This window comes from Pangasianodon hypophthalmus, chromosome 23, assembly GCF_027358585.1.
Source record: "Pangasianodon hypophthalmus isolate fPanHyp1 chromosome 23, fPanHyp1.pri, whole genome shotgun sequence".
Classification (NCBI taxonomy): Eukaryota; Metazoa; Chordata; class Actinopteri; order Siluriformes; family Pangasiidae; genus Pangasianodon; species Pangasianodon hypophthalmus.
In genome coordinates this window covers 4,758,446-4,781,661 of record NC_069732.1, presented here as the reverse complement: position 1 = coordinate 4,781,661, position 23,216 = coordinate 4,758,446, and the positions used below count along the sequence as shown (strand labels likewise).

Below are 23,216 nucleotides of genomic sequence, written 5' to 3'. Positions count from 1 at the left end.
CAAACAAAACTAAATCCCACTGCACCGTGAACGTGTTACAACTCGCCTGAATAATGAGAACAGGTGCTGAGACTAATTCATTAATAACATGCGATGAAGCCATGTGCAAGTGTCACACACTACTGCTGTCATGAACCCTAAGTAGGGAACACAATTAAGTGGGACACGCCCATGGCAGCCATTTGTAGGATTGATGGGATTTTGCCTATAAATGTAGGTCAAGACCAAGTACAAACATTCTACACTATTATCTTCCGAGATGTCACAATATCCTTATAACAGTTATAGTTTAGTAACAGTTACAAACTCAGATTTAAGCTTATTGTAGTGTTTGGAATGTAATTTCTTACAGAAATGATAGCTAGACAATCAGACAGACAAACAGACAGACAGACAGACAGATAAAAACACAAATATATACTAAAAACATCCATAGTATATTACATTTTATATAACTATAAACAATATTTATATTTTTACTATAAACTATAGATTTAAACATCAGCTTCTTGTGAATGTGAGTAATAATCGAATTGGGTTGGTGTTATAAAAGTGCTAACAATACCCATGATGCCTAGTAAAAGTGTACTGCGAAGTAATTTCATGGTTCTTAAAGTGGGGTTACAGTTATTGGAGTGGAGTTATTAACTACTGTCATAACCGCTGTATTTATAACTGTTATACTTCTAATTCACTTAAATGTAATGGGATTGATCTAAAGCTCAACAACTTAGAAGCATTACGAATGTCAACTTGGATGTAAAGGCTGTTAAACTTAAACAAAAATTGTAATTGGTTTTATTTACATGGGGTTGCATGTTGCAGAATGCTTAAACAACTCATTTTAACTAAATCTGTACTATGATTGTAACCAGGTCTGAAATTTTTTTTTCTTTTTACACTCCAAGGGCTCTCCAGCTCCAAAGTGTGAAAACCTCTGACGTATTTTCGCACAATTCTGATTTTATACCAGTGTATACAAAATGTTTACAAAATGTTGTAATATGTAATAAGCAGCTGCATTTTTCTTTGTAATGCTGTACTTGCATTTGTAAACAGTGTGTGTTTTCAGGAACAGCGCAGGAAAACTAGAGTCCACTACAATCCAGGTTCAGTGAGGAAAAGTGATGATGTCATCAAAGTCAGACAGGAAGATAAGTGCAGTCCTGGCTCAGCAGGATTTCACTGCTGTAGGCTCTCACACACACACACACACACACACACACACACACAGGCCAGTTCACACACAGCAAAATCCTGTGTGTTCTTTCCAAGCGCTCTGGCTTTTCCTCTCACTCCGCAGTGCATGCCAGCCTCGGTGACTCTGACCAGAGGGTGTGGTTATACGCCACAGCCGCCAATGCAAAGACTGAACGCAGACACAGTGTGTGTGTGCGTGTGTGTGTATGTGACGCTGTCATTCACCGGAGACGCATGGCTATGGTTGCATAACAAATGACACGTAAGCCAAAGTGATAAAGTATAATTGAGTTTGTGTCCCTCCAAATATATTCCACTGGACTAAAGACAGGCTGGGAATGTTTGTTTTGATGTTCTGAGACAAGCAAGATATTCATAAGTATACAGACGACTGTATTTATCCTAACACGTCAGCTATCGCTTTATTATGCTTAACTAAAGATGGGCGCTGGATCAGCTGCACTGTAGTTCAGCCTGCAGTTTGTACTCCAGCCAGTGAGATCTAAAGTAAGCACAGGAATGCACAGTAGTACATGAATTATTTGTGGCTCATTTAGTGAACACAATGGAACATCAAAAGCGCTCAAACACGTGTATACACACACAAACACACACACACACACACACACACACACACAGACAGACACACACAGACACCCAAGTAGCTGCATTTGCTGTAAAAAGCAAGTTAATTTTTCAGCTCAGATTTGCCAAGTTTGCTATTGTTCAGCGCAGTGGCATTTTCTCGACTACAACTTTGACCTTTAAAAGCCTGATCAGCAATTACTGTAACCTCGTTTCAGTACAGCGCAGTCCTTCAAGCAACAACAACATTGTTTTGCAAGCATTAAACCAGAAATTCTCAAACTCAGTCCACATACCTGCCCTAATCCAACCCAAAACAAACCTGAGCCATGGAGTGTATAGTGAACACGATTAGCTAGTTTGGAGTTTTAGTAGACTTGTTTTGGGCTGAAGAACCTGACTACAAGTTACTGAACTGTACCTTTTGACACTACAACCCTTAAGAGTACAAGTTACTAAATTTTAGATTGTATTCCACCTGAAAAATTGAATGAATTCTACACTATATGGTCAAATGGATGTGAACACCTGACCATCACACCCATATGTGATTCTTCCCCAAACTGCTGCGACAAAGATGGAAGCACACGATTGTGTAGAATGTCTTTGTATGCTGTAGCATTACAATTTCCCTTCAATAGAACTAAGAGGTCCAAACCTGTTCCAGCATGACAATGCCCCTGTGCATAAGTTTGGAGAGGAAGAACTCGAGTGTCCTGCACTGAGCCCTGACCTCAACCCCACTGAACACCTTTAGGATGAACTGGAATGCTGTGCCCCAGGCCTCCTCACCCAACATCAGTCCCTGACCTCACTAATGCTCTTGTAGCTGAATGAACACAAATCCCCACAGCCACGCTCCAAAATCTAGTGGGAAGCCTTCCCAGAAGAGTGGAGCTTATTATAATGGGAAAAGGGGACAAAATCTGGAATGGGATGTTCAACAAGCACATATGAATGTGATGGTCAGGTGTCCACAAACTTTTGGCCATATAATGTGACTTTAAACCTCATTCATGGTCATTGACACTGGAAGGTGAGAGGCTCAAGTCTGTGGCTTACCCTCCGTTCTCACTAGCAGAAGATACATTCATTACTGCTAGTGTTATTGCTTGTAGGTGTGCACTATACAGCAATGCTTTTATTTCCGATGAAAAACTACTAGTTTAAACTGTCTAGCCTATGGCCCGCTATATAATTTACACACACTACTTTTGTTTAAAACCACTACTGTATTTAAGTTTGATTTACATTATGTGCTAGGCTTTGTTGACAAATTAGCAAATCAAGCTAACTGCACTAGCTGCATACAATGTTAATTTTTCTTCACTTGCTAGTGTGAATGGAGGATTATTGTCTTTTAGTGTACAGTATCTTTCACCTGAAAATGTGAATGTAACGTACATTCAAAGCTCATTTAACGTACGTAATTGGACCTCAAGGATCCCTGTTATTCCTCTGAGGGTATGTTTACATGTTACATGTACATTTCCAACACCTCTTCCTGAAAAAAACCCTGAAAATAAACTCAATATCAACAAATTCACATCTAAGCTTTAAGCCAACATAAAGATGAATCATCAGATGAATCATCATTTATTAACTTTGTAAACTCAAAAGTGATATTTTTTTTTTTATAATTAGCCCACTTTTCTTGAATGGCTTTGAACCAACAGAGAATGATGATGTGGTACCTGCAGTAACTTTTATCCACATCTGAGCCTGCAAGCAAAGATACCTAGCATGCAAAACTTGCTAACAAAATGTTGATTAACAAAAAGTTGTGATTGTTATGGGATATTTAGCTCATGTCAGATCAATCAGCAAAAATATGACAGACACGAATAGTGAAAATATATGTGTTCAACTGTTACTAATGAAAGCTTTCTTGCTAGCGCTTAACTAGCTGACTAGCGAATAGTAGTAACAGGAGTACATGTGGGTTGTTTACAAACTGCAAATCCATGCATCATAGAGGGTAATGAAGAAAAAGACAGCGATATTGTCCATTTTAACAAAATCATGGGCATAAAAACAATGTATTATTCTATATAAAGGATATTTAATGGATTAAAGTGACATGTTCAGATATTCTTTAGCTGAAGAACTCAGATCTGTTTTAGATCCACGTGGGTTTGTTTTTTGATCTTTAAATAAAAAAAACCCTCGCAGAAAAAAAACCTAACCTGTACTAACCTGTACCATTCCTTGTCGCTAGAGTGGTACCTTCTGTACCTTTAGTATGTATGTTTTGCATAGAAATGTAGTGAATGTAGTGTACCTTTAAAGCTTTCTCTGAAAAGTAATAACGATTCAATTATGTACCTTAAATCATTTTCACAGGTATATTATATCCACATTACCAGGTGAAATATACACATTAAAGACACAAAATGTGTACGCTTAAGGGTACTACCCCAGCAATAAGGAAAGGTACCAGTTAGTACTATTTTGACTGAGAGTGGAAAGCTAATATTTGCTGTTTTTATACTCTGAGTTCAGTGGAATTTGGGCCTGGGTTCAATAACAAGGATAACTGGACAAACCGTCTTATAAATATATTTGACACAAGATGTACAGGAATATAAGCCTCGTATGCGCATCGTATACCTGGAGTTTGGATGACAACAGCATTTTAAGGCAGTGAGAGTAGGATAGTAAAAAAGGAAAAAAAAAAAGTAAAAATAAGCAGCTTTGGGGTGGAGGTGGGCGTGTGTGCTCACATAAGTGACTCACAGTAACTCAAATTTACATTTCAAATCAAAAAAAGCATGCACAAGCGACAGAAACGGCTAGTAATCAGCTTCGTTTGAGAGAGGGTGGAAACAATCAGTATATTATATAGAATATCGAGATAGTGCTCAGCCTGATAATCTTAATTGTAACCAATATGATCTATTATTACATTCTCTTAACTTACTTCCCGACTAATTCCTCCCAATGTAATAAGTAAAATCCGGACCAGCAGGTATACTTTGTTGTTTTTGTAGTCGTGTTCAGTGGAATCTGGGGTTGTGTTCAATAACATGGTGTGTATCATGTGTAATCATGTTCCCTAGTGGACATCTGGGCAGATAAATAGATTTGACTCAGGATGTTCAGGGAATACAGTGTATGTGTATGTCATAGTCATAAACCAGGACGAAAATAGCATTTCAAGGCATACTTGAAAAAAAATAAATAAATAAAAAAGCCAAGAAGGAGCAGCATTGGGGGTGTTCACTGAAGGTGGAGGTGGGTGTGTGTGCTCTCACAGGAGTGACTCGCACTAACTCTAATTTACATTCAAGTCAAAGAAAGCATGTACACAACAGACAATGCCAGACATGTATTTGTGAAAAGGTGGAACCTCGAGGATTTCATTATACAAAAAAAAAAAAAAAAAAAATAGATTAGTGCTCTGAAAGATCTCTAATGATAATTTAACCATATGGTCATAATGTATGTAACATATGTAACAGTGGAATCATATAGGGCATTAAAGAGAGCAGAATTTATTTGTAGGGTATGTGGATGTTTATACTGCAACCAGAAATGGAAAAAAAATAAACAGATCTGCGTGGATGGTTCCAGCTTTGATGTGTGTCTTTGTGTATCTCAGGGGGGGAAAACGCTGAGTTTTCACCTCCACGCATGAAAGCGCATGATGAAGGGATGAAGGGAGCATAGTGTGATCTTGGAGTTTTGTGTGTGTGTGTGTGTGTGTGTGTGTGTAATTGGGTCAGTACCTGCATTGCTGTAAGATTTCGCCAGCAGCCAGCCCACACTGGCGCAGATCTTGGCTCGGTTAATGTCGTACTGATCCAAAGGTTTCAGGTCCGGGACCACGAAAGTCTTCCTCATCGCATTTGAGTCCACCATAGCGAGCCCCCCCTTTAAAAAAGACAGGCCTTATGGAGGAAAAAAGGCGAGGTAGTGCCGTAAAAAAGCAAAGAAAGCTCAGAATCAAGCGCTCATCCTTTCATACCCCGCTGCGCGGAGTGAAAACGCGGATGTCGGGTGGCGTCCCCTTCACGGAAAACCAGGATCCGGGGAAAAAAAAGTGCTTCTTATTCATACAAAACCAGTCTTATTTCATCCTCATGTAAGGCCACAAAGCTTCAAAACACGCCTCCGACCCGCCACGGAGCGCCGTTTCACTGCCTTTGCGGATATTTGGTTATTTTCTGACCCCGTTTCAGAGACCGCATCGCTGTGCGCTTCTGGCAGAAATGCGCCGCCGCCGACGAGCGAGCTCCAGGTGCTCCGTACGCACGTCACTCACCCCAGCACCGACCAATCACAGCTCAGAACGCGCCGCAGCACGTCATTCAGGGGCGGGACTAACCTTCTAAAGGCAGCCAAGCAGGTATAGGAAGGTGTAATGTTAAGAAAAACAGGTGCAGTGTGAACCGGGATATGAGCTCAAGTCAGTCCAAAACCGCGCCCTGTTCACTGTTTGAGACAGCCTTGCCATTTTATAATTTTATAATCATGTCTGAAAGGTTAGTGTAAAATATCCAGCACTCCTGGAATCCCACAATGCACTGCAGTAGGGATGTAATGAGATGTAAATGAGACAGTTTGTAGAGAAGAGGAAGTAGAGAGCAAGTTCAGGCACATGGCTGCTCTACAACAGGTAGACAATGTTTAACTTTTAAACTGACTTCAGTATGCCTACTCTCTACAAAATGCATTATACAGACACAATAGTTAGTACTAATACACAGTATGTAGGCTTAATCAAAGACATAAGCACACTTAAAGGCCAAAAATTAAATGTACACAGTTGTATTCAGTCAGCCAAGACATGTCTGGTGTCTGAAGTTTGCTTCTTTCATTTTGTGCTGATGTACTGATGGACTAGGACTATGGACAATTTCAAGACTGGGGGCCATGATGGCTTAGTGGTTAGTACATTTGTCTCATATCTCTAAGGTTGGGGGTTCAAGTCCAGCCTCTGCCCTGTGTGCTGGTCTGTGGGTTTCCTCCCCCAGTTGTAGGCTGTTTGACATTTCCAAATTGTCTGTAGTGTGTGTGTGTGCAGGAGCAATGGGTTGGAACCCTATCCAGGGTGTCTCCTGGGAAAGGCCTCAGACTCCCCTGTGATCCTGTGTAGGATAAGCAGTACAGAGAAGGGGTGGATGGAATATCAAGGCTGCTACAACAGGTGAAAATAATAAAATAATGCAGGAATGGACTATATTTAAGGAAAGGTATGGGTCAAAATCATAATTAAATATTTTTAACTGATTAACATTTATTTATTTAGCCAGTTAGTTTCTTTGGATTTGATGGCAAATTTGATGGCAAAAGAAGAAATATGTTGTACGAATCATTGGTAAATCCAGCAAAAGTACATTTTTATCAAGTACATTGAAGTTCAAAATAAAAGTATGTTTTTTATCTTGTAGTAAAGTACAAATTGTCCAAAATAGTACTTAATTACTTTCCACCCCTGCATTCATGTCATATTACATTGAAACACTAGTTAGTACTGGTAGGTCCAGTACACAGTATGTTTTAGCCATAGATAATCACACTTATAGGCCAAAACTTAAATGTACACACTGACTCCCTAATCCTAGATGTATTTGATCATCCAAGACATGTTTAGTGTCTGTCTTGTACTAACTGACCACAACTGGAGTGAGGGAAAAATGACATACAATTTATTTTTAGCCAAACTTTTACCTTAAAACAGGTAAAGCCATAGACAGGTGATAAGAATATAGACGAAGTTATTATTGTTATTAAATTACATTTGTAATAGGTAATAGGTGTATGGAGATTAAAAAAAAAAAGTATTATTATTATTTCCTTGTTGTTTGCACACACACACACACACATACACACTTTAGCTGGCTAACAAACTGGTTCATACATGTTCAGTATGTGTGTTTTATTCTGGGCGGTGAGATTTTAGTGACATTTGCCTGAGTAAGATTCATTTTTGCTTTGTGCTGCTGGTGAATTGATTCAAGGTGATCAGAGAAAGGTAATGGCATTCAAGAACAAAACTAATAGCTAAGTAGCCTTTTTCGTCTGAGCTAAAAAAAAAATTAAAAAAAAAAAAGTATTTGAATGTATCTGTTTGTGACACCTGAAAATGCCAACCCTTTTTTTTTTTTTTAAATTACAATTTGACCTGTTTCATAACAACAGCTTGTAAACAGGTTCTGGTGTCACAAATTAAAATTGCACTGTTTTTAACCTGCTGTTTGACTTTTCTTTGTTAAACACTTGTTAAATACTTTTCTATTTGTTAAATATTTGAAAAATAGCTTTCATAGGCTTTACAGATATTGTGATGTTACATTTTGGCCATTTTGCCCATCCATAAACAAGGAGCTTAGTTTTGATCACCACCTTTAGATTCTCATTCCTAATGAAACCTCACCTATTTTAATCTGTCTGAGTGATCACTGATACGCTGCGTCAGTGTGAAGAACAGTGTTACGCCTTCAGTGTGTCCAAAATTAAGTAACATAATATATATTGTATATACGCATAACCACTGCATGTAGTTTTCTCCTGCCTTCTTTAGTGTTCAGGTTCAGGTTAGTGTCAACCTCTTCATACATCACAGCTAGCTGCTCATATGTTTGAGCTTTTAATGATTAAGGTGGCAAATTGTGAAAATTGAATTTAGTGAATTAATGTGAAATTACGTTAATATATTCTAAAGCGTATATGACATAAATAAGGTATAATCTCAAGTTATAGTGTTTGGTGAAACAAAATCGCCAAATATTAACATATCAACTAAATATTACACAATGATTAAAATTTTCCAAACTAATTCCTCAAAAAAAAAAAAAAAAAAAAAAGCAAAGTTATTGGCACCTCTGCGTTCTTCCCCTGAAATTATGAGAATTAATAGTTAATTAATAATAAGATTTGAATACATTATAATCTGTCTGGACACAATTTAACATCTGGATATTTCATCTACTATTTGATGAATACTAGTTTCAGACAAAGTAATCTTTTTTTTGCCAAATTTTATGTGGCTAAGTAGAAAATCATACAGTGCTTCAGTACTGCAGAAACTTTACATCCCTACAGTTAGAAGAGCTTGGTGTAAACACTTCGTGTTACATTTCAGTGTTCAACTATTTTTAATTGCCATGGTATCTCCAGTCACATTTTCCTTAGGTAGAGTCTTTACTACTATTTATCAGGATAATATTCAGCCCCATGTGCAGTTAAAGAAACTCCTATCTCACATGACTCCTTTTTAGCAGAAAGAGCTCGAAGCAGCACTCTAACTGCTCTAAGAGGATTAGTGCACCTAACTATTTTAATCTCATTATGGAAGGACATGGCATTTTTCTTCAGGCGCTTTCTTGCTTTCTGTACACAAGGAATCTCTGGAGGACAGATTTATTTCCAAAATTATACCATACATGAATTGAATTAACATGAATGGAATTGTAACCAACTGTAGAGATTTCTGTAGTGAAATCATAAACAGTGGAAAAAGTTGTTCACAGCACACAAATGTGTGTTCCAAACTTTCAGTTTTTTCTTTTACGTAACTGCATCTTGTTCACTGTGCTGAGCGTCTTATCAAGCCTTATCAAGTGTTGTGCATCGAGATGGAGCAAGATGTCATTTGTCGTATATCAGCAGATTAAAATAACATTCCTGGGTGTGACTTTTACAGTCTTTGGTGGCATTCTTAAAGGAATAGTCCAGTGTTTTCCAAGATCACTATCAACAGGTTTCTCTGTACTGAGAAAAGAACAGAACTGGGCAAGTTGTTGGAGCATCAAAAAGGTGAACCCCATATTTTCATAGAACTCTTTCATAAATCTTTCAAACGTGTTTTGTAAATGAAGTACGGAGTAATAAATAAAACATGCTGTGTCTTGCAGTTATAAGGAAATAATCAGCGATGGAGCAGTGACGAAGCAGAGTTACTGTTACCAACATGGAGTTCATTATTTTCCTGTAACAGCATGTGGTTTATTCCAGTTACACCACAACATTTTGCCAACAGTTACAATTTCTAATTTATTAATAACATCATACTTTTTATCCATTTATGGTTACATTTTACATCATCGAATATCTGCAACACAAGTTAGCTCGTTTTCTCAGTTACATTTATAACAGATATAAACCCAGCTGCTCTTTTTTCTCTTTTGAAGTTAATAATACAAAAAAAATGCAGCTTTTCAACTTACTGAGAAACCACAAAGCGTGTTGTTCACGTGGCAAAAAACCCAAAGTTACTGCTTTACCTCTGACTGTTACAAAGCGCTGACACTGGAAACTCCTTCCATAAATATTAAACATCATCTTACAAAAAAAAAATAATCACCATATCAGCAAATAAACGTTTCTTTAATCCGTTTATGTGGTGCATCCACCATACAAGTCCCTGTGTAAGCTGTTACTATAGAAACCGTCCTCCATGTTGGTTTTACCTGCCTGGCCCTGAAGCTGCAACATGATATGACGGGTGATTTTTTTTTTTTTTTTTTTTTTTTAATCACTTGATGTCACTCAGGAAAACACCTAGCGTGAAAGCAGTCTAACTGGAGTTCTTTCACTGTATTCCTCCAGTGTTGGAAATGACTCCATAATAACTTTTTCACATCTTTCTACATCACTTGCAATGTCTGTAGTTTGAATTTACTTTGTATAGTCATGCATTTTCAATATTTGCAGACAGAATTAACTAATTACAATTATTGTTATAATTATTTATTATATAATTATCAGACAGTTTTTATCAGTGAGTGGTCTGGGGTTCTTTTTTTAATCGGTACAAAAAAACAAAATAACTGTTTGTAGTAATCACACATACACTAAAAAAAGTGATAGAGATTAAGTTATAAAACACTGGAATATTTCTTTAGGATTGTATAAATGTTGGGAAAGAGCGACCTCCTGTGTTCATATCTGGAACTTTGCTCATCATGCTGGACACCAGCAAATACCAATACCTGACAGGCCATTAACTTAGCAGTAGGAAGTGTACAGAAGTTTGATCAATTCAAATCAGTTCATTTGCATTTTGCAAATATCTCCTATTTCTGGCTATCACAGGATGCTGAGGTCATCTATCATAAACGTCAGCGATAATCCGTTCAGTCGTCCTTCAGTCCTCCGAACACAGCTGTAGGGACGCTTTTCTGCTCGAGCTGCACCTCTGCTCAAAAGACAAGAGAGAGATCGTCAATACTGCAGAACCAACACGCTGACACTAATACTGATTGTGAAATTGTGCAGGAGAAATCACCGTCTGGTTCTCCATCTCCATCTCCGTCCTCATCCTCATCATCATCGTCAATGTCAATCTCGTCTGGGTTAGCCTGCTTGGCTAGTTCAGCCAGTTCACTGCGAGAGGTGTCACTCCTGCACCATAATTAAACACACACACAGATGGTACAGATTGAGGCAAAGTTTACTTTTAATGCACCCCGGGTAGAGTTTATGAGGAAGCTCACACATGGTGCTGTGAGGAAATGAAATAAAAAACGAGGAGGAATGGGTCAGACCTGACAAAGAGGATCTTGTCTTTAGGTTTGGGTTTGTCCTGCTCAGCTTCCGCAGCCAGCTGCTGCGCTTTCTGCTCCAACATCTTCATGTCATCAATGCCGCTCTGGCCTGGGGCAAGGTCTGACACTGATGGGTGAAGTCAGACACACACACACACACACACACACACACACACACACACGCACACGCACCGAGGGAGAAGACAGACACACAGTCACAAACAGAGAGACAGAGAGACACACACAAACAGACACACAAAGACAGAAAAATCCTTATAAATATATATTTTCATGTGCACTAGGCATCAACTTCGACAACTGTTTCAAATCAGTAAATTCCAAAATTACTGGCACCCCTCAAGACATAATAACCAAAAATGTACATATAAAATAAATATTACACACAAATTTCCACTCAAACTAGCGAAAAAAATGAAGAAACAAACTATATCTTTAATCCAACAACAACAACAACAACAATAATAATGGCATAATGGGACCCCTAAGGAATATTTAAAAATTTCTTCTCATCCTTCGCCATGTCTTTTGTTTTTCTGCGGTATAAATATAAGCTTGCCACATGCTTCCTCTCCAACAGTGACTTCACTAAGTGTTAAATTTAAAGCAGGGGTTTGGCATAAAAATGGCACAATGAAAAAAATAAAAATGAAAGCATAAGCATCCCAATAGAATGAGTGATTTTTATTATTGAAAGAATGGTGCCAGTAATTATGGAGTCACTGGGAAAATTAGGTAGTAATAGTAAATGACGGCCCAGTTACCTGTAGAGCTGGTGGTTGCTTTGAGCATCTGTGAGGACATGAAGTTGACCTGTGTGTTGTAGGTTGCTTGAACACTTCTCTTTATCCGGAGCATCTCGCGGATCGTGTCCTCGTTCCCGTGCCGGATCTCAAACTCCTTCCACGTCTGCCAGAAATTAGCTGTCATCTTGAAAGGATGCAAAGAGGAGACAAATATGATTGAGCGATACACGAGAGCCACTGCAGAGCTCGTCTGACAAATGAATAAATGTAAATGCAAACTGTTAGTTAGTGGTAAGAACAAGGTCAAGTCTATATAAACATGGAAATGGAGCAGAATGATTGATGACTCACCCTGGGATCACACATCTGGGAGCAGTAGGAATAAATAGCTCTCGCACGATCAATCTCACCCAGTTTGCTTTCCATGTCAGCGAAGCGTAGACACATGTCCCGGGCATGCTCATCTGGGAGAACCTGAAATTAAAAAGGGGGAAAAAAAATTTTATTCAGCCTTGTCCACAGGCAGAATTATTTCTACAATCTGTTCTGAACCTTTACTCTAGCAGTACCTCACTCTGCCTATATCAAGAGCTATAGGGGTGTAAACCTCAGGATTTCACATGATGCAATACGATTTCGATTCAAAAGGCAACGATTCAATCTATTTATCTGTAAATCTAACGTGTACAGTTAAACCGCCACTGACTTAAAAGACGGAAAAGTCATTTGTGACCATTGCTTCCAGTTGGTCCTGAACTCAAAGTACTGTCTACAGTGGAGTTTTTTTTTTCATCTTCTCCCCCGTCCATGTGTTTTTCCTCTGGGTTCTCTGACTTGACAGCAATGTTTCTGCTTAAAATGCTGTAGTAGCATTTTGTTAGCAAGATAACATCAGTGTGTTGCAGCAGCATCATAGGAACATCGCGTGAAAAGGTTTTCCGAATTGCTTGGTTGAACTTGGCTGCAATACTGTTTTAGCTGGAATATTATTTTCCACCCAGCACAGTGTCCCGATCTGACTCATAACTCGGATCATTAAGAAGGGTTAGTCAGTGAATCCAGATGTTGCTCTGTACGCTCGAAACAAATTCCTGCAGTGCCTGATACACAGAGAGCGCCGTACCTCAATGGCTTTCTGATAGATGGCTCTGGTGTGAGTGACTCCGTAGATCTCTGCAGCTCTCTTGATGTAGATGTTGAACATAAGGTGGCGCTCTTCAGTCTCCACAGCCTGCGTGGATCTCTCGTACACAGCCATAGCGTGCCGGGCCAGTCCATACTCCTCCTCCAGCTTAGCGTACAGCAGGTAGATGGCTGGGAAATGGAAGAGATCGTACAAAAATACTCAACACTCACAAATCTTCATTCAGATTCGTAAACCAAAAATATATTTAAACTCATATTCCTTTACCAAGTTAAAAATAATCTTAATATACTCAGTCAAGCTTTACTTTTTGCGAACTTGGGTGGACAGCCATCCAAAGCCTGCTCAAACAGGTCTCGCGCTCTCTCCAGCTTCTTGCCTCCATAGCGATCGATGAACTTGGTGAGGTACGTGTTCCAGATGTCGTACACATTCGGCCACTTGAAGAGCGCAATGCCGCGCTCATATGCCTGAAATACACCAGAGATTTAGGGGTGGGTGATATTCAAAAAATATCGTATGGCGATACTTGAAGACATTTCTACCACACATCATGACATACAGGTTTGCCTTGTTGTATTTTTCAAAAAGGTAAAAAACTGAGTTGAACATTTTAATTGAACATTTAATAAATAATTAAAAAAAAAAAAAAAAAGCATATGATGCAACATTCAAAACAATCCAACTAAACAGCATTAGCACTAGCTTGCAGTCTTACCTTAAAGCTTTCCTCAAAGTAATTGTGTTCTTCGAGGAACATGGCGTAGTTGATGATGATCTGAGGCGTGGCGATGCGGAGGTCAATAATGCGGTCATACACAGATTTAGTTGACTGCAAGTAGAGATATAACATAATGGATTAAATGATGATGTATTAAAATACATCAATTATTATTAATAGCAGTATATAATTTGTAGTATTTAACCGGTACCTGGAAGGTGCCGAGGCTTTCCTCCAAATCTGCCAACATGGACCAGACCTTCAGGGATTTATACACTCGATTCTGCACTGGCTCTGACGAATCAAAGTACTCCGCTTTTCTCGATGGGATCGCCGTAGCTTTCTGTGAAGAGACAACAATTGTTGCCCAAAATAACGTACTGGCTAAAGCACATCAGCATTTACGCAGCAGATCAAATGTTTTTGAACACATTTAGTCATGTTTTATTATACTTCCACATCTACACATCCACTACTGAACATTAATAAGAAAAAGAAATGTAAAGTGTTGCATCAAATCGCTAAATCTTTGTGTTTAAGGACTTCATCAACCACTCTGAGATTGTAATAGGACTCTGAATAAGTGTTTTATTAAAGTTACTGTAAGACTGTAAGTCATTTTAAGCCTAGATTTGTCTTACAAGATACAAGATAAATCTAAGTTGCATGCTTCAAGTGCCTAATTAGAGAGATCCAGATCAATCGATTTATCTCCTTTTTTAGATGTAAGGCAAGTAGTTTGAGATGTAAGGCAAATAATTTATATTAATGTGCTCGTTCTAATTAATAACTTACACGGGGATTTGTACGATGGACGCTCCATATAAACGGATTTAAAAACGTGTAATTGTTGATATTTTTTGTAAGGAGACATTTATTTAGCATTTACAGAAGGAAGCTTCCATGTCAGCGAGTTGTAACAGTCAGAGGTACAGTGAGAGTAAAAAGTATTTGATCCCTTGCTGATTTTGTTGGTTTGCCCACTAATAAAGACATGATCATTCTATACTTTTAATGGGAGATGTATTCTAACATGGAGAGACAGAATATCAAAAAGAAAATCCAGAAAATAACTTTAAAGAATATATATTAATTGATTTGTATTTCATTGAGGGAAATAAGTATTTGATCCTCTAGTATGCATTAGGAGTTCTGGCTTTCACAGACCAGTTAGACACTCCCAATCAACTTGTTACCTGAATTGAAGACACCTGTTCTAACAAATCACCTGTATGAAAGACACCTGTTCACAGAATCAGACAATCAGACAGATTCCAAACTCTCCAACATGGGTAAGACCAAAGAACTCTCTCAGGACCTCAGAGACAGGATTGTTGACCTGCACAAATCTGGAATGGGCTACAAAAACATTAGCAAGATGCTGGGTATTAAAGTAACAACCATTGGTGCAATTGTGAGAAAATTTAAGAAGTATAACGTGACCATCAATAGACCTCGGTCTGGTGCTCCACAGAACATTTAACCTCATGGGGTGGCAATGATCATGAGAACTGTGAGAAATCGGCCTGCAACCACACAGCGGGAGTTAGTGTATGACCTCAAGGCAGCTGGGACCACAGTCACCAGGAAAACAATTGGCAACACTTTGCGCCGCAATGGATTAAAATCCTGCAGTGCCCGAAAGGTACCCCTGCTTAAGAAGGCACATGTGGAGGCCCGCCTAAAGTATGCCAATGATCACCTCAAAGATGTACAAAGTGATTGGGAGAAGGTTCTGTGGTCAGACGAGACCAAAATTGAACTATTTGGCCTAAACTCTACTCGTCATGTGTGGAGGAAGAAAAATGCTGCCTATGACCCCAGGAACACTGTGCCCACCGTCAAGCATGGAGGTGGAAGCATTATGTTTTGGGGGTGTTTCTCTGCCAAGGGCACAGGGCTACTTCACCGCATCAGTGGGAAGATGGATGGAGCCATGTACCGTGCAGTCCTGAGGGACAACCTCCTCCCCTCTGCCAGGAAGTTGAAAATGGGCCGTGGTTGGGTCTTCCAACATGACAACGACCCGAAGCATACAGCAAAGGCAACAAAGGAGTGGCTCAAGAAGAACCACATTAAGGTCATGGAGTGGCCCAGCCAGTCTCCGGACCTCAATCCAATCGAAAATCTATGGAGGGAGCAGAAGGTCCGAGTTGCCAAGCGACAGCCCACCAACCTTAAGGATTTAGAGAGGATCTGCAAAGAAGAGTGGGCCAAAATTCCCCCTGATATGTGTGCTAACCTTATGGTTAACTACAACAAACGTCTGTCCGCTGTGCTTGCAAACAAAGGCTGTGCCACCAAGTATTAAGTGCTTTTGGCTAGAGGGATCAAATACTTATTTCCCTCAATGAAATACAAATCGATTAAAATATATTCTTTAAACTTATTTTCTGGATTTTCGTTTTGATATTCTGTCTCTCCATGTTAGAATACATCTACCATTAAAAGTATAGAATGATCATCTCTTTATTAGTGGGCAAACCAACAAAATCAGCAAGGGATCAAATACTTTTTACTCTCACTGTAAACTGTAACTTTAAGTTTCCTCCTCTGCGTAAGTCTGGGAAAGCAGCTTACGCTTTGAAGCTGAATTTTTTTTGTATTATTAAGAGGCAGATCTGAATTAAATTTGTTAATTTATTAAATGTGATGGGCTGAGGTGGATTACCTGATTTGATCATCTGTTTACTTTCACAATCAGAATGAATGTACGGATTCTGTAGATGCGTATCTGAATCGTGACACACAATGGGTTCCGTGATGATGCTTGTGGCATATTTTAAATACTTAAGAATGAATATGTAAAGGTTTGATGAGGGTTTGGAATAGGCATTTATCTACTATTGTAAAGCTAATTGTTTTGCGGAGACATTCTTCTTCTTTCTGAATGAATAAGGATGTTTTAGGAAACATGTTGTTGCTATGGTGATGGTGACATTACATGCGTCTCTTAACGTGTGCATAAATGTGGTTAATGTTATTATGATTTTTAACAGTCGAGTAATTCACTTAGACAGATGAAAATCTCTGCGTGTATGTTATTTGGATGTTTTCACCAGCTCACCCTGAGTATTCGTAACGCCTGCTCGTAGTTCTCGTGCCGTAACTCCATCTCTCCGTATTCACACCACACTGCTGCCAGGTCGTCCACCTGCTTGTAGTTCACCTTGGTGGCCTTCTCGAAAATCGTCCTGGCCTTAAAGGAGATTCAATCGTTTGTGAAGGAGATTAGCTTAAGAATATCGACAAAGCAGTGCTGAAAGTCTGAGCACACAAGAGAGATTGTGTTCATTTCATACATCATCCAGCTGTTCGTTATCCTCGTAGAACCGGGCGAATGAGACCCAGAGTGAGTGAGGCTTCCCTGTGGCTTTCAGAGCATCCACGGTCTGCACAGCTTCAGTGTAGGTGTTTATTATCTACACACAAACAACACAAATCAGCATTCAAAAAAAGGGTCCAATCAAAAGGTAAAGGCATGTTTTCCTGGCACAGAGCAAGGCTAATTCCACATGAAAAAAATAAACAAGAATCCTGATGCATTTCACACCTTCAACAAAAATAATCAGTCTAAAGGAGCATTTATTAAGGAAAGAAGCAAATCATCAAACTTCAGACCTTGTTCTTCTTTCAGATGAAGCATAAATTAGGTGATTATGAACAATTCCGACGTGAAACGATTGTGGAAGGGAAAACAGAGGTTCAGGAAGCAGCTAAAATGAATGAACTAGCCAGTCTGGGGTGGACACTGCATAGTTCCTCCATTTATTTATTCTAGAAAGAATCTGCCTCTTGAATTGTGTGCATACGTATGGCAAATTCATGGGCTTAGAGTTCATCTAATGCAAATTAATAACAGCCACTACTTTTTTTTTTTTTAACCACATCTGCATCTTTCCCATTTCAGTGAAATGACTTCAGGTCTGACTGAAAGCCAGTTTTGATGAAAAACAACGTTCACATAATTTTTCATTTATCCCAAATGAAATTGCTTTTTCAAATTTATGTTTAATAAAACTTCAATATGCAGCTAAAAAAAGGAAAACTTATGGGATGGGATCTGCCATTTTGGATCAACAGAATAACCTTTTTTCTCTTGGAGCAGTTTGGTATTACTCTGGACCTAAGTTCAAAAGGGGCAGTAATAAAGATAATAATAGTTCCACTTTTAACTTTATTTGCAAATTTGGACATTCCCTGTTATTTTCAGGTAGATTAACAATGTTTTTCATAAGGCGTGTATATGATAACATCAAATATTTTGGGTGATGGATACAGACATCCATTACTTGTTAGCTACAGTACTAAAGAAGTGACCAAACAAGTCTTAGCAGACTGAGTATGCCTGGAGATAAAGAGATAATTGCGTGCATTTCAAATTTCACTTATTTCTTTAAGACGAAAAAAATCCGCTCACCTGTCGAGGATTGCCTTCGTAGAGTTTGACCCTCTTGTGCCACTCGTGGACGTTGTGCGGGTTCTGCCGCAGCAGCACGCTGTTCAATAAGAGCGGCCGGCGCGTGATCAGCTGCTCGAACCGGGCCAAGCGCAGCTCCAGATCAACGTCATCTACAACAGAGAGGTTACAACATCTGTCACAACATCTGTGTGTTTTATCACGACAACACGACACAATTACTATGCGTCTCTTACCGTCTTCGTCTTGTCCCATCTCAGACGTGGTCTCCATCTTGGCAGCGATCATGCTCTCTTCAAACTGGGCGTAGCTGTCGAACACCTGAGTGAAGTCTCGTACGGTGACGACGGTCTGAATCGCCTCTTCGTACACGTCACGCGCCTTCATGTACGAAACACGCGACAAGGTCAACACAAAGATTGTGGGTTTTGGGATTTGATGAACATGTGGCTGAGTGGAGCAGAGAGTAAAATACCTTCTCAAAATGACCGCTGCGAATGTAGTAATCGGCCAGAGAGCACCAGAGCTTGCCCAGCTGGTCCGTGAAGCGGGTGAGACCACCACGGATGATGGCGCCGACGTTCAGAGAGGTCACCTTGTCTGGGTTCTGGGAGATGAGGTCACACAACTCGTGCCAGAGCTACAATGAGGGGGGAAAAAGCCAGAGTTTGATGTGAATCTAGAGTTTTGTATTTTATGCATCTTTAAGGCTTATTAACACCAAACTCCATGTCATTAAACATCACGAAAGTGCGAAAGAGGCGCACATGACTTTTTATATTTTTTTCATTTATTTTACAGAAAGCCCAACGCATGTTGTCATCAACAGAAACAAAGTTAAATTACAAAATGGAGTTCACAGCCAGCAAAGGCACAAAGGCAATGATCTCATCATCTCAAAAAAAAAAAAAAAAAAAAAAAAAAAAACAGAAGCACCCTCTGTTACAGAAGTTCAAACTGATGACACATTTCAGCATCAGAACAAAATTAGGTGACGTCTTATCATACACATCCTCTTATCATACATAAATTAAATTCTATAACTTATTGGCTGAGGTTTTTAATGAAAGAAAAGAAAAACTGATGCCTTTTCCTATCAGTTCTAATGTGTGACCTTTATTTTATTTATTGTATGATAAGTAGAAGTCATTGTATGCTTTTTTTTTAATGGGTAAAAAATAATTTAAATAGCCATTTATTCCGATATATAGACTAGTAAACCTAAAGCCTACAACTGATTAGCTTGGTTCAATCAAAACACACAATGAGCTTGGAAGAGGAATTAAATAAATAAATACATACATACATACATACATACATAAAACAGGTGAGGAAATCAGTAGGCTGGCCATTTGGGGCAAACAGAAAGTTCCAGAAAAAAAAACAACTCTATAAGTTTTCTATAAGTTTTTGCGTTTGTAAATTTGATGTGCATTTTAGCTTGCTATTCAAGATAATTACATTTTCTTCTTGCTACCATCTGGAGATTATTTGACAAATTTTTTTGTTAATACAGGAAATAAAACGATACAAACAATCCACATGTTATAAAACAGCAAAATATACCATCATGTAGCTAATAAATGTGATGTATTCACTCCTGCTGTGTGGGGTGTGTGTGTGTGTATACAGTGCATACGGGAACTAAAACACACACCGACCTGATAGTTTGACTTCCCCTCTTTTGAGACAAAGCCTTCGTCGTTGACCACGGCTGCTAGCCGGACCGCTGCCTCGTCCAGCTTTCCTACCGAGCGCAGGTAATCAATGTACTCCTCCGCGTTCTCTGGAGAAAGCTGGGCAGAAGACATACACATGGGACAGAAAACAGTGGTTTGTAGTTAAAGTGAAACTTTATTTAAAAGTGAGGCGGATGCATCCACATATCTGTGAATGAATTTAACCCATTCATTAGTTACGCACAGGGAGCAGAGTGTATATATGAGTGAAGATTTTCAGCACAATAGCTTTGCCAGTACACACACTATCACACACGCACCTTGAGATATCGGCGATAAACCCGGATGGCGGTCTCAGGCAGGGGTAACTTCCGAGCAAATTTGAGGTACAGGGGCCAGATGCGGGAGTGCTGGGTGATGGGCAGAGCTCTGAGCGCTCGGTCAAACGTGCGACGGCTTCTTGTGATTTTACACTGAGACACGATGAACTGACAGTAATCCAGCCATATCCTCGGCATCTGTAGAGAAACCAGAGAGGGAAGCGTTATCCGCATGACAGCCTTGCTTTTAATACTCAAGCATGGAATGCTTTTATCAGAAAATCCTGCATTTCATGTTACATCAGTGTAAATAAAATCTGAGCAGAGTTGGTATTTATAGTATCAATATCAGAATTAGCTTTACTGGTGAGTAATTTGCTCTGGTTAGATTTGACAGATGTAACTGAGTGTACAAGTCTGGACGGTGACCTTGTGCATGAACACCAGCGCTCTCTCGTGGCAGTTGTTGACTTCCTCATACGCCGGATCTGTGATGCATTTTCCTTTTATCTGCTTCCTCCTCTCTCTCAGGTAGTTGTACCACAATTTGTAACTGTAATTGTAATTGGCAGAGACACACAAAAATTAAAAAGACAAACTTCTGCAATAAGGTCTGCAAAACCACACCAGGAGCATACACTGACCTGCCCGGTAGTTCTTTAAGCGCTCGTTCGTAAATCATATTCAGCACTGACTTCGGTGCGTTTTGTTTGTGCTCGATGTAGCGCATCCAGCACTTCACAGAGTACGGGTTCCTGATGATTTCTTCCTCATAAGGCAAATCATCTTCCTCCTGAGGCACAAATCAGAGCTGAGGGTTAGTTCACAGTGCCAGACTGAGCCATGTGTCCGAAGAGACACCTTACTCCCTATACTCCTAATGAAAATTTAAAAAAAAAGGGGGGGGGGGGGGGCTCCTGAAGGGTTCTTGGGTGTAGCTTCCTGCAGGCTTTCTATCTATAAACCCTTACGAAAAGGAAATCCTGTGTTATCAGACTGTACACAGAACCTTTAAAGGTCTTTGAGAGGGACAAACCAAAGAAGCTCTTTTTCTAAGCAGTTATGGGTGTTTTGCATCCCTGAGATCAGTGTCACAAATACAGAGGGATTTAGAGCTGCTACAAAGGGCACTTAGAAGAAAAGGAAAAAAAATTAAAAAATAGTACTAATGTCTTTAGGAAACAAATCTAACATGATTAGAATTACAAATATGACTGAATAAGGATTTGATAATTTAATAATTACTGAAGAATGTTGTTTGTGTCTCTATTTTCTTTCCCATACAGTTTTCTAAAAGTAACGTTATATAATGTTTCCTGTAAGTCCAGCATCATAGAAGAAAGGATGGCAAAAAAAAAAGCTTTTATTTATAGAATTTGCTCAGTATGTCCACCATTTTTCTGAAAACACAAATTTTAGATGTAACATCCAGTCAATAAACACACAGTTAATGATGTCAGAGGTTGGCCTGATTCAATTGTTCAACGTTCCTCGTTTTCTCCATGTATACCTGCGCTTTCAAATCGATTATTTGGATTCGTTCTTCCTTGCTCAGATGCTCTGTCAGAATATAAAAATATACACTAACCCTATGATGCAGGATTTATGGGACAACCTGTGTATAAATAACAACGTTATATTATAAATAAGTAATAACTAAGCTTATAGAGTTCAATTAATACACCTAATAATAATAATAGTAACAATTTTTATTAATAAATTTTGATTATTACTACAGTCAAGTAAAGGGGTACTCAGTTTAAAAGATCTTTAGCATTCTGTAGACAAAAACATGAGAACCAGTGACACGGACTACACCATTTCATCACTAACACTAACATAACATAAAGCTGAGTGACATAACGATATAACATCAACATTATTTCAAGATTCAGTTTCACTAAAATGTCTTCAATATCTTCAGAACGATTACAAACTCTCACTGGAGGCTGTTGATTAGATGTTTACATTTAATTCATGATTAAGCATCATCAAACATGAAATACAACACTCCTGTTCTGCTGGAAGTTTGTTAGAAAACCTAAATATCGTCATTCATATGGTGTGTAGTATCGTGAAATATCTTCAAGTATCACGATACGATATTTCTGTCACATCGCTCACCTCTATAACGCAGAACTCTGAGATATTAGTAATGAACAGGATGTTTTACATTAGAAATTATTATAAAAATGACACTGTGAAGGGAATTGACTAACAATAACAGACTCTCAGGAACGTTTTACTTTGCTGTATAAAAAAATAAAAATAAAACAGAAAAGATGTAAAGTTTTACAAGGAAAACAATGAAGTAGCTCTGAATGTTATGTGCACTCAAGTCCCAGAGTCTAGCTGCCTAAATAAATAAGAATTTCCTCAATAATAACTGCAACTAAACCACCAATCCACTGTAGTCTTGTACTTATTTAATGGTTAATTAAATTATAGCTTGCTAACTAGCGAAGCGGCTAATCAGTAAACTTAGCAGTTGAATTAGCTAGCTAGCTTCCAAAAGGCTTTTATATATTCTTATTTTAAGACATAAAAACACGTACAAACACAACGTCTTGCTTTCCGGTAGAAACAGGCATGTCTCTTCTCCTGTAGTTCTGAAGTATAAAAAGTTGGATATTTAAAATAAACTTATCAAAACAGCACAGCTAGCTAGCAAACTTAGCCGAATTAGCGTGAGCGTGTTGTGAACGCTAGATTAAACCCCGCCCACAAAACGATTTCCTCGATTTCTATTGGCTACAGTACACCGTAAAGGTTCTTCTTCCTCGACTTTACGACTGGTGTCTTTACGACAGCGGTGCACGTCGCCACCTAACGGACGCGGTGGAAACTGCATGATTTAATGAAGTGTGTTATTGTTTTCTAATGTCTTTATTA

At 38.9% G+C, this 23,216-nt stretch overlaps 2 protein-coding genes across 7 annotated transcripts in view; both read right to left on the bottom strand.

Moving 5' to 3' along the window:
* camsap3 (calmodulin regulated spectrin-associated protein family, member 3) overlaps positions 1-6,019 on the bottom strand; it is a 41,987-nt gene extending 35,968 nt beyond the window's left edge. For 5 of the 6 annotated variants that reach the window (XM_026946016.3, XM_034298512.2, XM_034298513.2 and 2 more), the window contains exon 1: positions 5,514-6,019. In XM_026946016.3, the coding sequence (XP_026801817.3) occupies positions 5,514-5,646 (133 nt within the window). In that variant the 5' untranslated portion in view covers positions 5,647-6,019. The remainder of the gene's footprint in view (positions 1-5,513) is intronic. The other variant, XM_026946017.3, reaches the window with a different exon arrangement.
* Positions 6,020-9,757: 3,738 nt separating this feature from the next.
* On the bottom strand, positions 9,758-23,063 carry xab2 (XPA binding protein 2). The gene is made up of 19 exons (XM_026946031.3): positions 22,880-23,063; positions 20,969-21,117; positions 20,754-20,877; positions 20,325-20,522; positions 19,987-20,121; positions 18,801-18,965; positions 18,562-18,706; positions 18,326-18,477; positions 17,208-17,327; positions 16,973-17,104; positions 14,117-14,248; positions 13,903-14,016; positions 13,492-13,654; positions 13,164-13,354; positions 12,392-12,514; positions 12,059-12,224; positions 11,277-11,403; positions 11,018-11,133; positions 9,758-10,927 (listed from the first exon to the last, which is right to left on the bottom strand). Exons 1-19 carry the CDS (start codon positions 22,913-22,915, stop codon positions 10,866-10,868), a joined length of 2,550 nt encoding a protein of 849 aa, XP_026801832.2. The 5' UTR covers positions 22,916-23,063; the 3' UTR covers positions 9,758-10,865.
* Between the last annotated feature and the right edge of the window lie 153 nt (positions 23,064-23,216).

What these genes read in the sequence shown, in the direction of transcription:
- xab2 (XM_026946031.3), bottom strand. Translation starts at nt 22,915, where the DNA reads ATGCCTGTTTCTACCGGAAAGCAAGACGTTGTGTTT. An exon ending in ATAACGAACAGCTGGATGAT is followed by an intron (nt 17,105 to 17,207) that starts GTATGAAATGAA and finishes ATCTCCTTTAAG; the next exon opens with GCCAGGACGATTTTCGAGAA. An exon ending in ACTTTGAGGAAAGCTTTAAG is followed by an intron (nt 13,655 to 13,902) that starts GTAAGACTGCAA and finishes GGTGTATTTCAG; the next exon opens with GCATATGAGCGCGGCATTGC.